Source organism: Myotis nattereri (genome assembly GCF_964212035.1).
Source record: "Myotis nattereri genome assembly, chromosome: 2".
NCBI classification, from domain to species: Eukaryota; Metazoa; Chordata; class Mammalia; order Chiroptera; family Vespertilionidae; genus Myotis; species Myotis nattereri.
The window spans coordinates 123,245,567-123,270,337 of record NC_138076.1 but is presented as its reverse complement, the minus strand read 5'-3'; the positions used below and the strand labels follow the sequence as shown (position 1 = coordinate 123,270,337).

The following is a 24,771-nucleotide window of genomic DNA, read 5'->3' as shown; positions in this document are numbered from 1 at the left end:
CGAGGATGGGAGCACACCTCAGGGGATGGAACAAGAGGAAGGCAGGGTTGGGAGCAGGAGGGAAACAAGAGGGTATGCCTGGCACATGTGAAGGGTCTTTGGCCTGTAAAACCCTAAGCAGTGAGCCAGGGAAGGCCCTGAACCCAGAGACTTAGGTAGCATTGGTTTTAGATTTAAATCTTTCCCTTTCTCATTCTAGAATGAAGAGGACATCCGAATAATGTGTTCCAGAATCCTACAGATGGTATAAACAGCTAGGGCCTCAAGGAAACAGACCTCTCCGTTTCCTCTTCCCTTGGCACCCCAGATCACTACCCTCACCCCGGCCCCACCCCCGACTGCATCCCACCTTCCCCTTCCATCAAATGCCTTGTGGTGTCTCTGTCACCTCAACCCACCTGCATTTCATTCCATACAAGTGCCTGGGGTTCCACTGAGAAGTGCTCAGTGCAGCAAAAGAGGGTCACGGGGTGTGGATCTGGAAGCCAGAGTCTGAGTCCTGATCAGCCAGTTTTCTAGCTGTAAAATCTTGAATAACTTGTTCTCCCAGCCGCAGTGTCTTCTTTTATAAAAAAGGGGGTGATTATATTTCCTGACTGTTCTCAGCAACCTCCAGGGATTCTGGGAGACTCATATAAACTGATTTGCATCAGCGCTGAGGAAAGGGCTGTGTTGTGGGAGGAAAAGGACTTAAGATTTACTCTCCCTCCCAGTGAGCTCTGCCTCCTGACCTTCAGCATGTCTCTGACTCTGGAAGGTTCCTCAATGAAGGTGATTACAAGTCACACATTCCAAATTTCAAGAAGTCCTCATCTATCAAGTCAACTTATGCCTGCTATAATTTTAATCAGGACCTTGGTTATACTTTTCCAACCTGAAGTGAGGGGTTGGGGGTGGGGGTGGTGGGGAGAGAGAGAAAGAAGAGGAAGAGGAGGGAGAGAATGAATATGAATGGGTTAAGGGGGCTCTGTATACAGGCCTCAAATACTCAGTCTGGAAAGGGAGACAAGGTCTTGGGGTTAGAGACTGATGACGGGCTGACTTGGGGCTTGGCATTGAAATTCTTGCCACCTCTCCTGCCAGGTATCTTTGCCCAAACTGCTCACATTGGTGTGTGAGCCCAACAACACCTTGGCCTTCGTGCCTCTGTGTAAGGCAGCCACACAAATGGCTCTGAAGGCCCGTTCCCTGGGCCAGGTTCCTTACCTCAGCAGCTTTCACCAGGATCGTAAGTACAAGGGTGTGGCAGCCTGTGGAGAGGTGCTCACTGTGAAATTAAGTCTGTTTGTGGGCATGGAGTGTTGGAGTTGGGGGCTGGCTGAGACACTGCAGGGGTGATGGGTGTGGGGAAGAGGATGTAGAGGATGCTGGATGAGGGGATTAGGTCCCATGCTTGGGCCATGATGGGAAGAGTAAGGCAACTACTTAAGGCCATTTGGCCTCATGAATGAAAGGGGGATGCCTCTCATAGTCACAGTTCCTTCTTTCCTTCACTCCTCATTATAGAACACTTGATTCAAGATGTACAAACATTGTTAATTACAAAGTAATGAATACACATCCTCCTGACCCTTAGTTCTTCCTTTGCCCTAACTCTGAGCCTCACTCTGTGCTCACCCTATCCCTGACCTCTAACCCCAGTGGGACTTAGGGTTAGAGTTAGGATGTCTGTTCAGCATATCATTGATGTGTGTGTGTTTTTTAAAGGCTGAAGTTGCAATGGTTTGTGTTTTAGTCTGAATCAAAATGTCACAGCCCCCGTGGCATTGACACTGATGTTCCCTCTCCTCTTTGCTCTTTCTCCTCCTCTGAAGTACTGATGGGAGCTGCCAGTGGAGGCTGGGGGTTGAGCATCCTGAAGTGTGCACTGACTCTGCCCTCTTCTTTTATCCTCTCTCTAACTTAGCTACCGAGTACGTTTCCCCTCAGAGACTCCTGACCCATCTTGTGGTAAGTGATGCCAGAATGAGTGCCACAGTCATATATTCTTCCACCCACTCATCAACCCACCCATCTATCCACTCATTTCACAAAGAGCTGGTTACTACTTTGTCTCAGGCATTATGCTGGGTATGGAATAATGAGATAGGGGCCAAAGAGCGTGGAGGAGGGACCTGGGAGTATAGTGGTGAGGCCTCGAGATGAGGATGTGGGCAATGGGAAAGGCCTGCCTTTCTCCTATGTGGCCTTATTGTGAGCTGCTCTCTGTTGACTGTGGACAAGCCCACATACCTTTCTGGATCTCTGTGTTGAGTTTCTCTGTTAGCCCAGAAATTATGTGCTAGACATTATGCACACTTGGAATGACAAAGGTAGACCTACCCTTGAGGTGTTCACAGACTTAGTGGGGAAGACAAGTGTGGGAATAGCTATCTATAGTCTAGGGCAGGGGTGGGCAAACTTTTTGACTCCAGGGCCACAATGGGTTCTCAAACTGGACCGGAGGGCTGGAACAAAAGCATGGATGGAGTGTTTGTGTGAACTAATATAAATTCAAAGTAAACATCATTACATAAAAGGGTACGGTCCTTTTTCTTTTTAGTTTTATTCATTTCAAACGGGCCAGATCCAGCCCGCGGGCCGTAGTTTGCCCACGGCTGGTCTAGTGTGACAGATGTACTAATAGATGAATACATAAGGTGCAATGGGACTTAGAAGAGCACCAGGCTGACATGGTCTCCAGGAGGCAGGAAGGCATCACAGAAGAGGTGATGTTTCCAGAGCATCTGGGAGGATGTAGGAGTTCAACAGGTGGCAAAGAATGGGCAGGGCCTAAGCTCCAGCTCTACCATTCTATGGATTTGCTTTCATTTTCTTAGTTCTCTTAAATATTTTCTCTGCCTCCTGCTTTCTTCTCAGATGTGTTCCCGGAAGGCCAACAGGGAAAAGGAGTTTGGTACAAGCTCTCTGAGGCTACTATCTGCCCTGCATCCTATCACTTCTCTGCATCCTGTTATAAACCACAATGTTGGCCAGCTGTGGAGGAAGGTGATCCCACAGATGTTGGAGATACTAGATGGTAAGGGCTTGGTTAGCAGGGAGAGGAATGAAGCTGGGACAGTGGCCAGACTCAAAAAGAGATGGCGTCCCGAGGTGCAGGATGGACCTTCCTTGGGGTGAGGAGAACTGGAACCAGTCTCTCTGTCCCTTTGAGGTGCTATTGGATGGGTCTGCTTTTGGGGGCAATGTTGTGAACTGTGCAGAAACACAGTCCAAAGTTCTGTGGCTCCAGGGTTCCCAGAATGACTCCTGCACTTTCTTATGGGCAGATGATCAACAAAGAGTGTGGGCTTTGGAAACAGACAGACCAGTTTTGTATCCTTGCTCTGACACTGGTCAGCTGTGTGTTTTTGACCTTTGGAAAGTCATTCATCTTCTGGAGCCTCTGTAAAGGGGGAGAGCAGTTTCCTTGTAGGCTGAGAGCCGCATAGTACTTAAATTATTTCTTCTCCCTGGCTGGGACCTTCCGGTTGAGTGTGTCCCCATGCTTTCTCCTTTCCTAGATCATACTGAGAAGAGCCTGAATCCGGAGGAGTGGGAGGACAGGCTGTTCTGGGTAAGTACTCCCCAAGACCTCCCTCCCTCCACACTTGCCTTCTTTCCCATCTACAGGAACCTGATGGAGGATAGCCCCAAGCCCCCCAGAGACTGAGGCCATGATGAAGGGCCTAACTGCTCAAGCAAACCTCTTTCTGTGGTTCCCTTGCCTCCTGGCCTCTGCCTCAGAGTATCTGACTGTGTGCTAAGTCTTGAGCCCCCTTCCATACCCTTATGACCATATATCAAGGGGGAGTAAGGGAAAGGGCCCTAGCTGTATGTCCTTGGGCAAGGTATTTAGCCTTTGCATGTCTCAGGTTCTTCATAGGTTAAATGGAAGTTCTTCCTGCCTTCTAGAATTAAAAAGGATGATATCAGAGAGGACCTTGGAAATTGGAAAGGGCTTTACACATGTAATTGGCATTACCATCATTGTCACTGTAATATCATTCTTCAGTCCTAACTCCCACCATGTGTTTCCCCTTTTTTCCTTATTTACAGGCCATAACCCCTGTCTCTTGCTTCTTCTTCTTCTTCTTCTTCTTCTTTTTTTTTTTTAAAAATATATTTTATTGATTTTTTACAGAGAGGAAGGGATAGAGATAGAGAGTTAGAAACATCGATGAGAGAGAAACATCTATCAGCTGCCTCCTGCACACCCGCACTGGGGATGTGCCTGCAACCAACGTACATGCCCTTGACCGGAATCGAACCTGGGACCCTTCAGTCCGCAGGCTGACGCTCCATTCACTGAGCCAACGGGCTATGGCTCTTGCTCCTTCCTGACCCCACTTTTCTGGGGCAGAACAGCCTACCACTGACCTTTGTGGTCCTCTTCTCCCTTCTTCTTCCTCAGTTTTTGAGTCACTCTTTAGTGGCTATTGATGATGACTGCTGGCAGGAGCAACTCATCAGAGCCATCTTGGAGAGGATGTGTTATTTCGGCGATGATGGTGATGAGAAGGTTTGTCTTTCTCTCCTTCTCTATTCCACTCTCTCTAAAAAAAATCAATGGAAAAATATCCTTGGGTGAGGATTAAAAAAGAAGTGCACTAAATGCCTAGAGCAGAGCAGACACTGAGCTGGGCCCAAGGTAGTCATGTGAAACCAGCCTCTGCCTTCAGGAAAGCATCATCTGCTTGAGTGAATAGACAAGAGAGTGGGCAATTATTCTAAGCCTTGTAGATTTCAGGTTGGAAATATGCACTGTGTGCTTGGGAGCAGGGAGGAGGCCTGAGGGGCCTGGGCAGAGCAGCTTTGTCAGAGGCGATGCACTGTTTAGGTTTGCTCAAGACTGTTTTGATGTTAGTGCTGAAAGTTCAGTGTCCGGGGAAGCCCTCAGTGCTGGACAAAATGGGAAGATGAGTCTCCTGCAGAGGAGGGCATAAGTCTGGGAAGATGAGTAGTCTTTGCCAGTGAAGCAGAAAAGTAGGTGCCTTAGGTCAGGTTTAATTGATGCAGAGCCTAAGGTGAGGATTCTTATCAAGTGACTTGGCGAGGAAATGCTCTCAGGAGAACTTGTGATAGAGTGAAGGACACAGGATAGGGGAGAGGAGAAGCCAAGCCAGGATGTGGCCTGATCCCATGGGGGCCCTGGATGGAAACTGCCCAGTCTATCCTGCCTGGAGACAAGTGAGGGGGCTTTTGTACCCTCTGCCCCCCAGGTTGTTTGTCATTGGCTCCAGGTTTCCAAGGTTGGTCCTGTGCAGGGAGGGGAGAGAGAACAATGCAGCGCCTGAGCATCTGGGGTAAGGAGGCCCCAGTCACCTCAGGACAGTTCTCCCCCAAGGCTGCAGGGAGTAGCTGTTCAGAAAAGTTCCTGCAGCCAGTTGAAGGGAAGGAACCCTGAGGTCTGGGCAAGGCACCATGAGCATCTGCTAGAGGGGAAAAGATACCCATAAGAGGGGGAGCTAAGGCATTCATTGAACAGCAGGAATGTCCTGTTTGCCTACTGCCTCAGGCACTGATAGCAATGGGACAGAGTAATGAACTGGGTAGACACTGCTCTTGAGCTCCAGTCTCACCTGAGATGTGGGGTTGGTGCAAGTTGGGAAGTAACGGAATAAATCCACAGACAAGATGAGTGATTATGATGAATTCCTGAAAGAAGGAAACAGGGTGCTGAGCTGGAGAGGGACTTCGGAGGTCAGAGAGGCTCACTGAGGTGATATCTGAAAGATGAGAATGAGACATTTTTAAAAATATATATTTTATTGTTTTTTTACAGAGAGGAAGCGAGAGGGATAGAGCGTTAGAAACATCGATGAGAGAGAAACATCAATCAGGTGCCTCCTGCACACTCCCTGCTGGGGATGTGCCTGCAACCAAGGTACATGCCCTTGACCGGAATCGAACCTGGGACCCTTGAGTCCGCAGGCTAACGCTCTATCCACTGAGCCAAACCGGTTTGGGGAAGAGAATGAGACATTTTAAAGAGCCTGGGGAAGAGGGTTCTACACAGAGAAAATGGGGAGTGCAGAGACCCTGAAGAAGGGAGTGGTGAGTCCACACAGTCTGGTATTACAAGGTGGACAGGATGGTGTGCAGTAAGCAAGGATAAAGGCCACTGACATTAGGAGGAGGGAGAAATAATTACATAAAATTACTTCTTCAATTATACAATTTTGGTTCTAAAATTATGCAGGTTTAAGGAACTTTTTTTATTTCCTAGGTGTAAGTGGGAGGTATGGGGGTCAGAGCAAGTTCCCAAAGGATGATCCCTAAGAGGCTGAGACATTGGAAAGGCAGCTTTCTTTTCGCTGTAACTTGAACCCCTGCTCTATAGGATCACTGCCTTATCCAGATGCCTCTAGAGAGCAAGGGCCAGGGTGGAGGATGGGGCTGTGGGCAAAGGTGGTGGCTAGTATAGGAAATGCTGCCCTCCCCTCATTTCAAGCTCTGGGTGACCCTGCTCTCCTTCCTTTCCTAGGCTTTTCTCTATAAATTCTTTGGCTTTGCCCTGTGGACCTCAAGAAGTGAGAAACTGGTGAAGATGATGCTCTCCGCCATCCTTCAAACTTCCCATGAAAACGTGCAGGAGAGGGAGGTGAGGCAGAGTGCATTGGCAAAGCATTTTCAGGTTGAGTCAGGATGGCAAGGTGGCTAAAACTTGGGCCTGGCAAACCAGAGCACCTGGGTGAGAGTTCCAGCTCTGCCACCTACTAGCTATGTGCCCTTGAGCAAGTTACCGAACCTCTCTGTGCCTCAGTTTCCTCCTCTTTAAGACAAGGCTATGGTACCTTCCTGATAGGATATTTCTTTAAAAGATTTATTGAATTTTAAATAATTTTATATTTAGAGGAAAGTTGCAAAAAATTCCAAAGAATTCTTATTCTTCTCCCAGATTCCCAAAATATAAATGCTTTTCCATGTTTGTTTTATCATTCTCTTTCTCATACATTACATAATTTATTTACTAGCATTATTACTGTATTTTTTGAATCTGAAATGAAAGCTGCAGTCATGAAGCTCATTTACCCCTAAATACTTTACTGTCTACTAGCTAAAAATAAAGATATTCTCTTACATAAGCACAGTGCAATGATCAAAATCATGAAATTAACATTGCTACACCACTGATATCTAAATTATAGACCCAGTTTGAAAACCATCAATTGTCCCAACAATGTGTTTTAAAGCAAAAGAAAAATATTATATTTTTATTTTTTTTATTCCAGTGTCTAATTCAGAATCAAGCCGTGCATTCAGTTGTCATTTCTCTTTATTCTTCTTTAATCTGGAACAAGTTCCTCATCTTTATCTTTCATGGCCTGGACATTTTAAAAATGCACAGACCACTTATTTTGTACAATGTCTCTCGGTTTTGGTTTCTGTCATATTTCATCGTGATTAGATTCAGAGTGTGCATTGTTGGTGGAATACCACAGAAGTAATGTTTGTTGAAGGATGGTTTTGAGGATTAAAATGTAAAACCACTAAGAGCAATGCTGGTACATAAGCACTCTCTACTTGCTGATTACTGGTAGTGCTGGTGTTCATGCCCTAGGACCTCCCTCTCCAGGGCCCTTCTCCTGCCAGATTCTCAGAGCATCCATCAGCTCCACGATCAGCAACAGGTATTTACTAAGCCTGAGTTGCAAACAGTATCAATGAGGAGAAAGACATATATAGGAATGAAACGGCTAACTATACTCAATGGCCTTCTAAAGGCTACATGAGCAGTCATTGTGGCATTGAGGCTGGCTGGGACTTGGGTTGGTTGGGGCGAGTTTAGGAGAAGGAGGGAGGCAGGTATTCCCGGTTGACATAACATTCTGAGTCAAGATTCAGGATCAAGACTTTGGGGAGCACATCTAGAGAACAGTCAATGGTCTAGTGGGACTGGAGTGCAGAGTTCTTTGACAAGGAAGTAAAAGTGACCTCTTGCTAGCACTTGGGAACAGATTGAATACAGGAGATAAAGATAAGAGGGGAAAGGGCCTCTGGGATGATTCTTGGGTTTCTGGTCCAAGTGGGAGGAGAATGGTATCCTTCCCTAAGGCCAGAAACCCAGGACAAAGGGGGAGGCAGTAGATGTACTTAGTTTTTGACTGGGAGGGGTTGGAGTGTCAGGTGGACATGTACAGAAGCATGTAGACCAGGATCTCAAACCTGGGCTTGGTGTCTAGATTTGGGAAACATATTTTCCCTGACTGTTAAATGGGGACAACAATATTTACCTCAATGTATTAGTGAGGATTAATCAAGTAACATGTATAAGGCTGGTAAACATTAAGCACTGATGTTCTGATGATGTCAGTTATGATGATGATGTCATATGATGATGATGACCAGAAGGAGTGGTAGCCATGGCTAAGGGAGGACATAAGAAGAGGGACAGAATAGAACCCCCTTCTGATGCTCCACTAGTCCCTCTTTTCTAAAGAGGTAAAATTTTCCCTTTATCTACCTGATATCCAATGGTCTACAAGTCCCACTAAAATTTCCTCCCTCTCCAGGATCTGTGTCCTGGAGCCTGTCACTGTCCCGAGGCTCCCTCCATCTGTCTGCTCTTGCTGCAAAGTCGAATGGTGGCCCTTCCAGCACAAATGAGCCCATTTGCTAACAGCTGGCACCTGAATGTCTGCTTGAGCATTTTGTTAGCTCTGTGCCCAGTCATCCTTGTTGAGTAAGCTCTAGGGAGGGACTCAGCTGACACTGAAGTCAAAAGGGCCTGCTATGAGGCTGAGGGGTTAAGTTAAAGACTTTTCCTGGCAGGAACCACAGAATCCCCAAGTCTTCATGATTTGACTCTCTCTAGGTTGTGATTCCCCAACCCACTGGGACTGACAACATGTCCACTGAGTTGTTTTGCCATGATCTCCCTCTTCCTGTTCTCCTAAACTAGAAATATTAGCATTATCTGTAACTTTTCCCTGTCTTCCATCTCCTCTCTGACTAGCTATCCAATCCTGTCAGCAAGGTGCCTGGGATTTGTTCTTCCTTCTGTTCCCACCTCAGAGAAACCATTCTCTGAATTCCTAGTGCCTATAAAAGTATTCTCAAATGTACAGGGTTAGGTTTGACAAGAGCAAGATTTTGTAAATCTGTGACTATGATTTTTCTTAATAATTTACTTTTTCAGTTACTTCTCGCAAAGATATTTGGTTCTCCACCTGGATTTTCAATAGTTCAAACGTGGAGAACCAAATCTCCTTTCCATTTCTTTCCTCTCCTCCCCCTTCCCCTTCCTCTATGTATATCCTGCTTGTGGGGGAACATAGCATGTGTCTGGCTCACCCCGAACTGTGGCATGGGGTTGAGGCTCTCTTTGTTACAGGGCATTGCTGTGGCGTTCAGCATCGTGTCCAAGAAACATCTGAAGACAGTCCTGGAGCAACTGAAAGGGTATAGTGCTGTCCTCACTGACAAGGAGTCATCGTCCATCCTCACACTGGCAAAGGTGATGTCATTCCCAGGGTGCTCTACCAGCCTCCCATACAAATCCTTCCAAGGCATCCCCATCACTCCAGCCTCCCATTTCTCTGAGGCCTTGTGACTCATCTATAAATGCTTCTCTTTCCCTGGAAACAACTGTGGGAACGTTTCATCCTTGATCCTTTTCTCTTGCTCTGCATTTCAGGCCCTGGTATCACCAGCTACATGCCCACCCTGTCCCCCAAGCTGCTCGCCATCCCACAGTCCCATCTTCTTTCCCAAATCGTCTGAGCAACCTTTTCCTCTCTGAACCTCTGTTTCCCCCTCCCCCCTACAGGAACATCAGCGAAAGGAATGGGTGCTTGTCTGTAACACCATCTACTTAAGCTATAGCAAGATTATTTTAGAGAGCAAGGGAGATATTTTCATGCATTTCGATGTCGTGCTGGCTTTGATCCTGCAACACTACCACAACTGCATTTTGGAAAAGGTACTTCCTGCTTACTCTACTTCTCCAGCTTTCCATTTCTGCCATGTCCTCTCTTACCGCCCAAGAAAAGATGCTTGGCCTTAAATGGGAGTCAGGGGCTAGTACAGTGACTTCTCCCACATTTTAATCCTTTCACTTAATCCTGCTACTTGGAGACTCTAATTGGCCCAAGGAGGAGACCACAGTAACTTTAGGTCTGTTTCACAGTGTGTCCTTCCTACTGACAGAGCTTCGTAACCTGCCATTGAGCTCTTCACTGCCCTCTCTGATGAAGGGATGAGTAAAACCTAAATTCCCTAGTGTTTGTAGGAAGAAGCATTCAGGAGAGGCAGCGGAGTGGCCATACTGCTCTCTTGCCTTTGCTATGTGTCCAAAGCATGGGTCCCGGGTTGGAGAAGAATCCCTTTCCATTCCCAAGTCAGATATCTTTTGGTAAAACTTGTTCAAGTGAAAGACAATACCTTGAAAGACCAGGAAGCTTGATGTGTCCTAGTTACAGAGTAACATGAGGGTGGCTTCAGAAGGGGGTTGGTGAGAGGACTGGCTCTGTCCACCACAGGGATGCACTGGTCTACCCTCAGAGGGAAGGTGCAGAGCATCAGCCTAAGGAAGGCTAAAGAAGGCTTAGGTCCTCACCCCGCAGACTGTGTAGGTAGTGTGCCCTGGCACAGATCCATTGCCACCTTGGAGAACCCTGAGCATACTGGTTCATTCAGGATAAGGCCCTGAAGCTGGATTACCTGAATGCCCTCATCATACTGACAAAAGCCCTGGGCAGGCAGCAGCACGTGGCCTTTCAATTCAAGTTCCCCCACAAGCTGGCAATTGTTTCCATCATGCTGGTAAGTATCTTGCAGGAGGATGGAGGCCGGAATGCAGAGAGGAGGGAGGATGGGTCCACAGGGAAACCATTGGTGGCACTCCTAGGCTGGAGCTGAAGGTAAAAGCCCAGATTTTCTAGTTTCCTTTTCCCGCCTTAGTGTTCCCTTTGCCATCCTCAAGGCTGGGGTGAGTACTGTAGGGAAGGTGTGGTGGGGAGTAGGAGAGAGGTGCTGTCCTCAGAGCCTTTGCAAGTCACTAAACATTCTAAATTCCACCTTGTTATGAACACAGCCTGGAGTGGGAGGAGGCAGAGGCAAACAGGAAAAATATGTTCACCATCCTTTTGGTGTGTGTGTGTGTGTGTGTGTGTGTGTGTGTGTGTGTGTGTTAGGACCTAATCAAGGAGGAGCCATTGAACTCCATTTCCAGCTCTATTAGACAGAAGGCAATGAACATCATCAATAACTTCAGGTAACAACACACCATCCACTCTGTCTTCCTTGACCCAGTTCTATTGCAGCTCTTTATTCCCTAGTTGATCCCCCCTCTTAGTTTCTGCTTCTGCTTCTAGCATAAGGGAATAGTAGAAATTTACTGGCCAATATCTGCCACTTCTTTTGGCCAAGAGTTTTTGAATTGGATTTTCAAAGGACCTGGTATAGATGGCCTCTCCTATCTCTATAGGCACTTGCTGTTAATTCTGCCGCAGGCATCCTTTTGCTTTCAGCCCTGTCCCTGATAGGCACCTCCATCTCCATCAGTGATGTCCTGTTCTCTCAAAAGCTCTGGGGAACTAACAAGTAATAATATATCATCCCAAATTAGCAGTACCCTTTCCTGTAATAGTCATTCCTCCTCTCTTTCCCTAGTTCCTTTCTTTCCATCTTCCTGGCTCTTTTCACCCTTTCTTACTGTTACTCCCTTTCTTCTTTTAATACCCTTTCTTCTGATATCTTCCTCTTTCTTGCTCCGACTTATTCCTCTGTCTGCATCACTCTGTCTATACCCTTTTCAGTTGTTATTCCTGAGCACACTGGTTACACTTCTTCTCCCTGGATCGTAGGATGCTCAGGCCCCTCTTAGAGATAGAAGAAAGAGTAGAGCTCCTGGGAACATGCTTCAAGAGTGTGTTCTGCCTGCCATCCAGAGAAGTGTTACGAAAGGAGGCATCTAGTCCCAAGAAGGGCCAGGCCAATGTGGTAAGTAACTCTTTGATGTTTGTCTCTCTGGTCTCATTTTTTATTTTTTTAAGAGGTTAGGAACTATAGGTTTGGCAGTTTTATGTAATAGTCTTCTGCCTTCTTTAATAAAAACACAAAATCATTGGAAGGAAGCCCTCCTGTGAAGAAGAGGTTGTAGGTCATGTAGTCTGAACACTACTCCTGAGATCTAACTTCCTCCTTCTACCCGCTGATTACCACTGCCACCACTTTAACACTCTGTCCCAAAGGCAGACACTTGATCCTTCCCTTTATAACTGCTGTGTGATTGAAACGAGACTAGAAGGTTCAAATATGATTTTGCTAACGGTTGACAGGTAAGTAAAGCCAGGGAATCCCAGGAGCAAGCAATCAGAGTCTATTTCTTATAGTGCCTGCAGTGTTTCCTTAAGGAAGGAAAGAGAGATTCAGTTTTTAATTTATATTCATATATTTAATTCCTAGGAATTCTTTCATGTGTTCTGATTAAGCCTTTATCTTGCCTGGTCGTCCTTGTTTTATTGATGCCATAGTCTCTTGAAATGTTTTTGAAGCTATTAAAAAGAATTTAAAAATACAGGTTTCTATTATTTACCAAATTAGCTTGATTTTCTTTACGGTCAGTTGGTTTGTTCATCTTGGGCCTCCTTTTCATCCGATTTCTGGTAATCCTTACTTTTTAGTTCACAGTTATGTCATGAAGGAAAGACTGGTACATATAGAAAAGGCAGAGGTGGGTTTTCTCTGGCCTCCCTCAGTGTGAATCTGCTTTGGATGAGGAAGTTATTTTGACAGGATTTCCCTGTGTTTGGAGCAAGCTGGGAGTTCCAGCTGCCCAGTACAAATAGCTTTACACCTAGGTGGGTTTCTTCCGAGTATTTTATTCCAGGGAGAGCTGCCTTTCTTTTTCTCCCCCCTGATTTTCAGTTTTTGTGGCTGGGATCTATCACAATGTTGCTCTGGTTCTCCCAGCAGGCCCTACGTTTAGAAGCCCTCCTTGGCAGATCACCTACTCTCTTTATAAGGCTTTGGGCGAGGCCACTTGGTTCATTCAAGGATAAGAGGGAGAAACCCACTGTCCTAGATTTTGTGAATCAGTTACTCTGCAGACAGCCAGGCCAGTCCTCCTCCCACCTGGAGCCAGTCAGCCTGTCAGTCCTGGCTGCTTACTGAAGCTGTATCCCTGGGACCAGAGTCCCAGCTGAGCTCAAGTTAGGGAGTGGGGATGGAGGCGGTGGGTAGCTACGTTGCAGGGGAACTCCCAGTCCACCAGGACAAACTACACACCAGGCAGACATTTGTGCTCTGGTGAAACAACAGAAGGATTAATTGAAGTGAATGATGGGCCAGTAGTGCTTGAATGTAGGGAAGTTTTTGGAGCAGGCTTTGTCAAGGAAGGCTGGGACAGCCAGAATGCTGAGCAGTTTAGAAGGAGGGTTGGGGTGATAGGTTGGTAATTTTTTGAGTTTCTTTTTCCCCTCAGGATCTGTTTGAGGGAACCATGCAATCCCTCCTAAGACTAATGGAGACACTTATTGTTGAGATGCCCACCCGGATCCAGAACTGCTTGCAGGTTCGTGGGAACAAACCCCTGAACGTCGGTTTATTCATTTCCTAGAACTGCCATAAATAAATACCACACGAAGTGATGTCAAACAACAGAAATACATTCTCTCAAGTTGTAAAGGACAGAAGTCCCAAATCAAAGTATTGGCTGGTTTGGTTCCTACTGGAGGCTCTGAAGGAGAATCTGTTCAGTGCATCTCTCCTAGCTTCTGGGAACTCCTGGCAACCCATGGTATCTCTTGGCTTATAGACATATCATTCCAATCTGAGCCTCCATTTATTTTCACAGGGCATTCGTGTGTGTGTGTGTGTGTGTGTGTGTGTGTGTGTGTGTGAGTTTGTGTGTGTGTTTCTCTTCTTTTTTTAAAAAAATATGTTTTTATTGATTTCAGAGATGGAGAGAGAGAGAGAAACATCAATGATGAGAGAGAATCAGTGATCGCATGCCTCTTGCAAACCCCCACTGGGGATTGAGCTCACAACCCGGACATGTGTCCTTGACTGGAATCCAACCCAGGACCCTTCGGTCTGCAGGCCACCCTCTATCCACTGAGCCAAACCAGCTAGGGCTCTTAATAAGGACAGCAGTCATTGGGTTAGGACCCACAAATCCAGTATGAACTCACCTTAATTTGAATCATCTGCAATGACCCTATTTTCAAACAAGGTCACATTCTGAGTTTCTGACTGGACATGAATTTTGGGGGGACACTATCAACCTGGTACAGTTGGGAACAGACCAGGGGAACTGTCTAGGGACTGCTTATTTTCCCAGTCAGAAAAACTAAGAAGTAGAACTGCTGATGAAGATTGGGTGCAAAGCTTTTAGGGAAATGATAATAAGGGCTAAGATCAAATAACTAATATTGGTCTTGCCTTTAGAGGAGAAAGCTTCCTCCTTCTTCCCCTTCAGCCATAGCTGTGGCCAGCTTCTCTCTCAGCTGCCCACTGCTCCCACATAGCAGTTAACAGTTCAAAACACAGGCTGGGGACTGCCATACACTATGGTTCCAGATGGTGGCTCTGCTGTTTGCTGTATGGTCTTGGGAAGTTGTTTAATGTCTGTTTGCCTCAGTTTTCTCTTGGAAACTGGAATGACATAGAGCACCTAGTTAATACAGTCATTTGGTAATGAGTGAGGTGTTTACAAAGTGCTTGGCTCAAAGACGTGAGGTGCAGGTACAACTGATTTGCCCATTTTAAAATTGTCTTTTTATTGACTTGATGTACTCTATGCTACTGTCATTGGGATACTTGGCTTTCTCCTGAAATTGCTATTCCCCAGTTACCACAGGGAGTTCAAGACTTCTTTGCAGTTCCTGTTGTTATTAAAATATAGGTCACTGAGGACTATATTCAGAGTATTGCATTCAAAAGTTACTTGAAATATTTTTTTCTGTATGATTATATTGTCAATTGATATAATTTAGACTTGCTCGTCTTAAATTTTATGGTTTTTCTTTTACTTAATTGAAGAGCTTGATGATATAAAGATTTACATAATTAAAAACTTACTAGTAAAACCATGTAAAGTTTTACTCAGAGGATTTTTGCTCCCAAGCTGATCCTCTTAACCTTATTCGCACTCACCCTCTGTAGATAACCGTTTTCATTAACTTCTGGTTTGTCCTTCCTGTTTTTCTTATTGTGAAAATAAGCAAATCTCTGTTTATGGTGTATTCTTATTTCCCTTTCTGTTTTACACAGTCGTTAGCACATTCTATTCAGTGCTCTTGGCCTTGCTTTTTTCATTTATCCTCATCAGTTCACAGATATGTTCCTTTTTTTATGGTTTTATATATTGTGTGCATGTAATATAGTTTATTCAATCAGTCCTCTATGGATGGATGTTGGACTGCTTGTAATTATTTTGCTACTGGTTTTCTTCTTAACTTTTAAATTTGAAAGGATTGTAGATTCACTGGCAGTTGCACAAATAGTACATAAAGCATCTATTAAAACCAGGGAATTTCCTTGCCAGTATGGCTCAGTGGTTGAGCATTGGCCCATGCACCAAGAGGTCACTGGTTCAATTCTCGGCCAGTGCACATGCCTGGATTGCAGGCTTGATCCCCATTGAGGGGGTTTGAGGGTGTGTGCAGGAGGCAGACAATCAATGTTTCTCTCCGATCAATGTTTTTATCTCTCCCCCTCTCCTTTCCACTCTCTCTAAAATCAATACAAACATATTTAAAAAACACACAAAAAACAGCAAATTGATGTTGACACGCCGTTGTAAGACATAGACTTTATTCAATTTTAAAGAATTTATTAAAATTGATTTCAGAGGGGAAGGGAAAAGGATAGAGAGAGAGAGAAACATCAATGATGGGAGAGGATCATTGATTGGCTGCCTCCTGCACACCCCCTAAATGGGATCAAGCCTGCAACCCGGCCATGTGTCCTTGACCAGAATCAAATCCAGGACCCACCGCAGACCGATGCTCTATCCACTGAGCCAAACTGACTAGGGCAGGACGTGTTTCTTCTGGTCAGTGTAGCATCAGTGTTCTTTTGAGTTGGTTGTGGATTTTTCACCTGCTACTCTTCTTCTTTTTCAATTATATATCATGGTCTGTGTGGTTGCATCATTGTCAGATTGATGACTGTAGATTGACAAGTAGCAGTGGTATTTAGTACCCATAATTAACCAAAGGTGAGACACTTTTCCATTGTGTTTCAAGTGAAACCACGTATAATGATATTTTTCAAATAGATTTACATACACTTTACTCTGGAATCTGTGAATACAGTGACAGTTATTTTTTTTTTTTTATCACCAAGTTCTTTTTCTACTGAAGAATGGGAGGTGGAGGGTAGGAGAACTCAGAGGTATGTTGAATCACTGAAGTGAATAGAGTGGATATATTTTGAGAGCCACTGTTGAACCTGAAGGAAGGGGGTTGGAATTGAGGAGATTTCTATCACCTAGACGAAGGGAAAATATGGGGCTGGAGGATTTAATACCGCGTATACTTGATAGGAGAGAGGAGAGAATGAAACCTCTGGTGCCAGACCCACATATAATCTGCCTCTTGGCAAAAGAGGTCCTACTGTCAGAACTCTTGTCCTAAAACTTTGTAAAAGCCAGGTTCAAGAATATCTTTCTGTTCTCTGGGACACAGATGAATGGGCATCTCCTTTCATTATCTCCTTCCTCCAGCTTATGGATCCTTGGCTCAATTCCCAGAAGGATAACGAGCGGGAACGGGCCATGTGGTGTGCTGCACATATTCTGGAGTTTACAGCAAAAATGGAGGACTTCAATGTGAGTGGGAGGCGGCCGTGGAGTCTGAATTCTCATACCCTGTCTGGTTGCCCTTATCCCTACCTTCATCATATATATTACCTAGCCTCAGTCACTCATTCTCCGTCGCCCATGCTATTTTCTCTTGTGGATCCCATCCTGTTCTCTCCTTTATCCCTTCTGTCATCTTCTACTTGGTGTTTTTCTCCATCCATCAGTTTTATTTCATCCCACTTGGTTCAGTCTGATGTTATTTGTCTGAACAAGCAATGACTAAACACTCGCCTTGTGCCAGGCGCTGTGGTAGGTGCTATAGCGAATACACAGATGACCAAGATAGTTTCTGACTTCATGAACCTTACAGTCCACTGGGGAGAGAGGCATGCATAGAACAATCTTAAAGAGAAGGTGATAATGAATAAACTAAATATAGTGGGACTAAAAGATCAAAACAAACAATTACAAGTTGAGGGGGCAGGGAAAGCCTCATAGAGAAGAAGGCATTAAACCTGACTTGACATATGAGTGGAGTGTCAAGGGGCAAAGAAGGGGGATAGAGTAAGGTAATTATAAAACGATGACCTCTGATGTCCTTTATGGCCACAACTCATCTATCCAATTCCATTCCCATTAACCTCACATAGTCTCACCTTTTATGTCTCTGGCTTATGCATTTCCTCCTCTGAGTTCTTCCTGTGATAGCTCAGCCTAAGGGAATGGCTGGGATAACTTGTGACTTCCAGCTTCCTTCCCCAGATGGCAATTGAATTCACCCGGCTGGGGCGCCTGGTAAAGCTGCTGGCCATGCGCTGCCAGGACCCAGTGGACAGCATCTGCTTCCTGTCTTCCAAGGCTGCGTATAACCTCTACTGTATCCTCTTGAAGAAAAAGCGTATGAGGAGCCTGTTCTTCCCCCTCCCCCTCCAACCACACACTTAGGCCTGGCCATCCCCACACACTCATCCCAAGACAGTGAGGGCCAAGAAGCTGCTTGAGTACCTCATTTCCATTGAGGAACCTACCCCCAAACATATACAGATAATCTCTTGGGAAAAAATACCTACATAGGAAATACTTCTTTGGAATTAGTTTCTCCTTTTTTGGCTCAGCCCCATCCTTTTACCCAATTCTATCTCTGCTCTGAGGCAGGCAAGATAGTTTGTTTGTCTTTTACCTCAGCTCCCACCATTTCTTATCTTAATGCCCATTCCTCTACTCCCAGCCCCAAAGGACATACATAGCCCCAAGCTGACTGAGTTCAGTAGGAGCTTTGGGCTAGAAGGTGGGAAAGGGGGAGTTTAACATGCCTTCTGAGTGTTTGAGAGGTGGGGTCGGGTGTCTCTGTTTCAGAGATGAAGAAGAAAATACAAGGCTTGTGGATAGAAGAGGGCATGAATGAAGTCTATAGTGCCAACTTGTTCTATAACAACACCTTTAAAATTGCCGAGGTGAGGGAGCAGGACCAGAGACAAAGTGAGGGAAGCCTGGGCGTCTCATTTACACGCTGTAATAGACTCCTGGGGTGGGACTCCTATCCTGTCTCTCTTCCCATTCTGTTACTGGATGTGAACTTTTCCTTTGGGGGAAATTTTCCTATCACATGCTACTATTTGTCCCCCCTTGAGCATCAATGGTCCTGATCCTTGTCTTCCCCTGTCCCCCCAGAAGCATTTGCTTCATGCTAATGCTGCTTTGTGAGCAATGTGTAGACTCAGAGATGTCACTGAGGATCTTAGCCCCAGCCCTCCTCTCCTGGGGTTCTGCTCTGCACCCCCTGACCTCTGAGCCCCACATTGCACTTGAGTCCAGTGTTTCCTCCCTTCCATCCCCAGGACTCTGTCCCCAGGAAAGGGTCTTCTAGGAGTTAGGCAGACAGCACAAGCCTAGGACAGAAGCACAGAAGCTCCCAAGAGAAGCCCTCCCTCACCAGGAGGAATGGCACAGGCTGTCTCGGGCAGGGGGAGCCCTGCATCCAGACTCATCGCACCATGTGATCCCACCCTGTTGCAGGCCTTTGCAGAGTACTTCACCCAGAGGCAGCTCACCAACCTGGTGCTGACAGCCATGGAGGAGCTGACGGGCAGCAGGGCTAACGTGTCTCTGGCTGCAGCCCAGTTGATGAGCGCTGTCATGAAAAAGCGGGGCTCAGATTTGATAAAGGTAGTGTGGTGCTGGGTGGGAGCTCTGGCCTGAATGTCAGGAGCACTGGCTCATGTCCTGGCTCTGTTACCAAGCAGCCAAAGGGCTGTAGCCAAGTCCCTCTCCTCTACTGGCTTTAATTCATTCACTTCTAAAATGTAGGCTTGCACTACATTTCCTCTGTGGTCCCACTGAGCTCCGACATTTGTAATCCTGAGCTTGTAACTGCAGTGCCTCCTATCTGGGCGGCCGATTCCTCAGTAATGACAGCCATGTGCAGGGGTGTAGGCATTGTTGGGGGACTCTCCCCAACCCCCTGGGGTGTCAGGAGCTGAGACCTCAGTGAAGGAGTAAGGCTGTGGATTGGAAACAAGGAAGTTCACAGAATGACTGACCTATGTATAAATGTTCTTTTAAGCTAGCATAAATATGGGAAGGCCCAGCATTTAGAAATCTATTTCTCACTTCACTAAGAAAAAAAAACTTCAAAATCGGGTCATATAGGGCAAGTCTCTGAGTGGCCACCATCCTCTTTATACGTGTCACGGGGGCTGTCCATCCCCTCTCTCTCTGCATCCCCAGACATCCGTTGCCTCCACTCATTTATGTGACTGGCGTGGCCTAGGTACCAGAAATGGGCGGGCACCATGACAGTCCTTGAGATATTACAATGAAATGGACTTCCCAGAGGTCCATAGTTTAGAGCTCTGAGCACCAGATGAGAACCCTGTGGTCTTTCCACATCCAGTGCCACTGTCCCTGCAGTTTTAGGGCTGGAAGTTGACCTTAGCTGGGAGGGAAAGGCCTGAGTGCCTCCAGGGCTTTGGCTTTCTTTCTGGAGGGTCTTCTGTCTCCTGAGCAACCTCAGACCACCTCTCTGGACATTGGGGCTCTGGACAGGCATTTGCTCTAGTGGGCCTTGGCCCGAGCTCCCTTTTTGGGCCCTGCTGCTCTGGCCTTTGGCACCCCGCAACTCTTCCTTGAGAAGAGAGTCAGGGACAGGATTGCAACTATGCCTCTTGAGTTTGAGGACTCAGTAGAGAGGGAGGAGGAAGGAAGGAAGTAAAGAAGGACTGACGGGTGTTCTGGCTCTCCCCTGCAGGTGGAGGAAATTGTGGCGGGCATCCTGGAAAGGCTCAAATTGCAGCTGGAGCCCAACACAAAGGCGGAGACCCTTCGGGCCCTGTGCTTGCTGGCAGGCAACAGCACCCACAGCGTTGTGCCCCTGCTGCTCAACAGGCCCCTCCCTTGGGATAGGTACCTCTCCCACACCCAGGAGTACACTCCATCCCAGTAAACCCTCCCCTGCTCCAACCCAAGCCCATGTTAAAATCACTGCACAACGATGCATTCTTCTTGATGCCAATCAAACTTCATATTCTTTGGCCAAGTCCTCTTGGGCCTCACTCCCTCTAGAACCGGAGAACTGGCCTTTCATAGGCTCAAGACCAGATTGGTACTAGAATATGATTACCAGGGCCCATGACATAGCTGTCCCTGGCTCCTGCAGAACCATTCTGGCCGTGTGGAAGGTGTTCGGCACCGAGCGAGAGACCACAATCAGCGTCCTGCAGCTGCTGATAGGCATCCTGGAAAACCACTCCACAGAGGGCACGACGGAGCAAGCCCTGCAGCCCGTGGAGGTCAGCATGGGGAGGGCGGGCAGGGGGCGGAGGACTTATGTCTGGGACTTGCGTGCAGAGGCGAAGATTAAAGGGCACCTGTCAGGTGCGAGCAGTTGTTAGGGAGCAGTGAAGAGGAGACTGTTAACACTGGACTCATGAATACTGCACATACGTTTAGTACTTTAACTTTGTACATCCAAGAACTGCATGATGTAGAAAGTGCAGGAATCAATCCCATTTCATAGACAAGGAAACTGATGTTCAGTGTTAATCAGCTTTTTCTGTCTCCTGAGTTTGTGTCTGGCGCCCATATTTCTGGGGCCTGGCCAGGGGCATGCGGTGCTGGGGCAGAGGATGAAGTTTGGTTGTCTGAAATTGGGTAGCCCAATATATTTTCTGCTGAAAAATTAGAGTTGGTTCCCTTTTTGTTTTTAATGTTTGTCAATAAAGAGAGAGCAGATTACATGTGTGTGGCCCCTCATTTCCCCAGGATTGAGCTGTGGGCATTCAGTCTTTGAGTGCTTCTTAGAAACCTCAGTCAGAGTGCACTGTGACCTATGGGCAGTGACAGGGAGGGGCAGTGTGTGGGATTGTGGGACCATTTCTGTCTTTACCAGACCTAGTCAATTCTGCTTCCTCCTTTCCACGTGTCCTCCCCAGGCGGCGTGTGCCTTGTGTGAGATGCTATCCGGGACTCTGTGCCGGGAGGCCATCCTGGAACTCTACCCCCGGCTATTGCTGGCTGTGCTATGTCATCTCTTCTGGGTGATTGAGCAAAATGTCCTCCAGAAGGTGGTGGTCTACAGGAAGGATGGGGGCTTAGGCAAGACCTTTGACTCCAGTAGGTAAGCCTAACCCTGGTGTGATGGAGAAATGAGACTAGTCAACTCCAGAGGGCCCTGGACAACTGGATGCCAATCCCCTAGGGAAGCTGAAGAAGAGACTGACAGCAGCACAGAGCTGGAATGTCGGTGTGGGTGCCCCAACATCACGTGCTGGAATGTTCCCACGTGTTTTCAAGTTTCTCGTTACCCTTTTCCTTGCATGCACTCCTCTGCTTCACCCAGCGGTTCAGGTCTCTGTTCATGACTCGGCCCATGAAAGATTCAATACTCTCCATGCAGCTGTGGCCATTCGAATCTGGATCACCTCTGGCTTAGCTTTGTCACTAACTGCGCCATCTCGTGGAAGTTACTGCTGCAGTTTAGGGTGTTGAACTCCTAAGTAAGCGGTTGTCAGACCTTTTTAAAAAACCTCAGGGTATTCTATTCAAGTGAAATCTTACAGTAAAAAAATAAAGAAGACTAGTAACCAGAGACATTCTGGTTAGATGGGTGTGGAGGTGAAGGGGTATCCTAACCCTGCTACACCGTGGAGAGCTGAATTTGAAAGCTGTGGCACTAGCACGTCTCTATAGGCTCTTTTACAAGACAAGGTTGAAGGGGTGAGCAGACACAATTGGAGATGGGTTTCAGAGAGCCATGGGTTTTCATCAGCTGGAAAGCAGGATCCAGCTATGCACCAGATCCAGATTAGAGAACTGTCTCCTGGCTTGCCAGGACAAGGATGCAAACTAGGGCATAACACCTTGTTCATCCCTCTGTTCCTTTCTTTTCACAAACCTTGTGACGACGGGCCTTCAGTTGTGCCCTGGAGGTGGTGAAGCTTGTGTTGTTCGCAGCCGCATATGATGGAGTGGTGGTTTATGCAGATGAGCATAAGTGCTGGGATCATCTGTCCTCCTCTAAATTTTACTACAGAGGCATCATGGACCTGACAAGGTGCGACCATTTCCCCAGCATGCCCTATACCACTCTAGCCCCCAATCCCAATTTTCCAGGATCCAGCACTCAAATACAGCAGACTATAACCCTCCCTTGCTCATCTCCCAGACCTCAGCCTTCACATTATCCTGTTCTGTGCATACTGTTCCCTTGTCACCTCCCCTCCACCACTGCCCACTCCCCACCCAGCAACTCTTGGCTTCCTCTGCCCCACCCCAGTGGCATTGTGAAGAACTGTGAAGCAGTCATGCTGCACCGACTTCTGAACCTTGTCAAGACCTTCCTTGACAGCGGAGATAATCATCGGAAGATCTTGTCCAGGACCGTCTATGCACAGGTGAAAGCCTGGAGGGAGGACCACAGCCCTAGCCATTCATTTCCTGTAGCTGAGGAACATTTAACAGAAATGTTAAATAACTTGCCCCAGAAAGTGGAAAGAATAGAGAGTGGGGTTTGCTTCCCTGCCACTTCAGAGCCTAAAGAGGCAGGGGAAGCCTGGGGAGAAGATCAGCAGCATTAGTTTTCCCAGAATGATTTTAGGATCCCAGGATCTGGCCCAAAATGCTAAGGTTATCAGCGCTATCCACCATTGCCGTAGACCAGTGATGGCGAACCTTTTGAGATCAGAGTGTCAGCATTTTGAAAAACACTAACTTAACTCTGGTGCCAGGTCACATAAAGAATTTTTTTCATATTTGCAACTGTAGTAAAACAAATATTTATATTTCTGATATTTATTTTATATACTTAAATGCCATTTAACAAAGAAAAAATCAACCAAAAAAAATGAGTTTGCGTGTCACCTGTAACAGGCGTGTCATAGGTTCGCCATCACTGCCTTAGACTCTAGCCCATGCGCACAGATCTACTATTGCTCTCTACTGGTAACAGTTATTACCTGAGTATGGGGCCTGAGGGGAGCTAGGGAAGCACCAGGTACCCATCCATGGTTATAGTAACCTTGTTTCCACAGCTCCTCTGGCATCGATCAGTGGCTCAGACTCTGGGACAAGACTTTGTGGGCAATCTAATCAAGTGGACCAAGGAGCCCAACCTCATCATGAAAGAAATTGGACTCTGTGGAATCAGTAACCTGGCACTGCATGAAAGTCAAGTAAAAGTGGGGGGCCCAATGGGAATCAAATGTTAGTCTCTGAACCACTTAATTTGTTTCCCTTGGGGTCTCTTAATTACTCAGAGCTTAGTAAATTTCCCAACCCCTCATCCTAGGGCAGTACAACATCCAGTTTATAGACTTACATAGCCTGGCCATCTGGCCTCCCAAACACCCTGAGCACCAGCCTTCCACTTCCTCTGCACATCCAGCCCCTAGATTCCCTACGTCTGTTTCTTTTAGGCACCACTTGTTTTCTCAAAACCCTATCCCTAAAGTGTTGCATGATGCCCAGGTGGGAAGTGATCTCTGCCTTCTTTCAAACAGTCAGAATCTGTGAAGAGCCTGTTTCCAACCTTGGGAGACTTCCTGAAGAGTGAGGCACGAGTGACAGTTCAGGCAGTAAAGGCCCTACGGAACATCGTCGTAAATGGGCATGGAGAAGAGGTCAAGGCGATGTTCTGCAGCATCTCCAAGCATCTGCGTCCACTCATCAATGATGTATGGGCCCAAGTCCCTAGGATTAGTTGGAAACAGTATGGGCTGGGGCTGAAGGTGAACCCTGGAAGCTGAATTTAGGGTCCTGGGGCAGAGCTATGGGACTTGGTGGAAGGCTAAAATCACTGAGGGGCAGAAAAAAGGAGACTTGGCTACTTGAAGCAGTGCATTAGACAGGTGCAAAATTCATTCCCTATACATACAGATGTAGCACTCATCCACTTACTCTCTTACCACAAATTTCCTGAAGGAGCCACTGAAGGGGAAAATGTGACATACTGATGTAAAATTGGTTCTGACTCCAACGATCTTCTCCTGCAAACTTAAAGAGTGGGGGAAGAACTCATAACTTCTACCCTCCTTCCAAACAGCACAGGGACCCTAGAATGCTGGGAGCCTTGTTACAATATCCGAAGGCTCAGAAATCTGAACTACCCAGTCCAGTAACAGCCCACTCCATGTCTCAGCCTCTTTACAGATCACAGCCATTTTGAGCTGAATTAACTTCACATCAGAGGTGTATGCTTACTTAGAGTATTCCTGTTCTGGCACCTATCAATTTTTAGTATTTGAACCTTGGATTTGAATTATTTTTGTATCAGCCTCATAATCTCGAAGAGCCTGGACACTCACTCCATGATTCATCTATTTTTCAGTTACTTTTAAAACCCAACATGTATATTTGACTTGACAAAGCCTAAAGATAATCTTTACCCTTCATCCAAACAATATAAGAATCTTAGAAGCTTGATTACACTGCCCCCGTTTTATTAATTAATATTGTCTAGTAGTTTAGTTTCACATTCTTTTAAAATCCCCAAATGTGGTCTTTAACATAATCACCACCATTGCTGTTATGTTATACAGTCAATA

At 46.5% G+C, this 24,771-nt stretch overlaps 1 protein-coding gene across 1 annotated transcript in view; it reads left to right on the top strand.

Moving 5' to 3' along the window:
• LOC308513845 (maestro heat-like repeat-containing protein family member 1) overlaps positions 1–24,771 on the top strand; it is a gene marked incomplete at both ends in the record, with an annotated part of 83,774 nt that overhangs the window by 31,547 nt on the left and 27,456 nt on the right. Inside the window, 24 exons of the mRNA XM_081083946.1 lie at positions 200–244; positions 1,084–1,228; positions 1,907–1,950; positions 2,860–3,019; positions 3,504–3,556; positions 4,394–4,501; positions 6,467–6,583; positions 9,317–9,439; positions 9,752–9,904; positions 10,621–10,746; positions 11,118–11,197; positions 11,790–11,925; positions 13,409–13,498; positions 16,655–16,759; positions 17,495–17,630; positions 18,089–18,186; positions 18,749–18,898; positions 19,980–20,134; positions 20,388–20,520; positions 21,163–21,347; positions 22,146–22,283; positions 22,395–22,623; positions 23,260–23,400; positions 23,728–23,901. Coding sequence (XP_080940072.1) covers positions 200–244; positions 1,084–1,228; positions 1,907–1,950; positions 2,860–3,019; positions 3,504–3,556; positions 4,394–4,501; positions 6,467–6,583; positions 9,317–9,439; positions 9,752–9,904; positions 10,621–10,746; positions 11,118–11,197; positions 11,790–11,925; positions 13,409–13,498; positions 16,655–16,759; positions 17,495–17,630; positions 18,089–18,186; positions 18,749–18,898; positions 19,980–20,134; positions 20,388–20,520; positions 21,163–21,347; positions 22,146–22,283; positions 22,395–22,623; positions 23,260–23,400; positions 23,728–23,901 — 3,024 coding nt within the window. The remainder of the gene's footprint in view (positions 1–199; positions 245–1,083; positions 1,229–1,906; positions 1,951–2,859; positions 3,020–3,503; positions 3,557–4,393; positions 4,502–6,466; positions 6,584–9,316; positions 9,440–9,751; positions 9,905–10,620; positions 10,747–11,117; positions 11,198–11,789; positions 11,926–13,408; positions 13,499–16,654; positions 16,760–17,494; positions 17,631–18,088; positions 18,187–18,748; positions 18,899–19,979; positions 20,135–20,387; positions 20,521–21,162; positions 21,348–22,145; positions 22,284–22,394; positions 22,624–23,259; positions 23,401–23,727; positions 23,902–24,771) is intronic.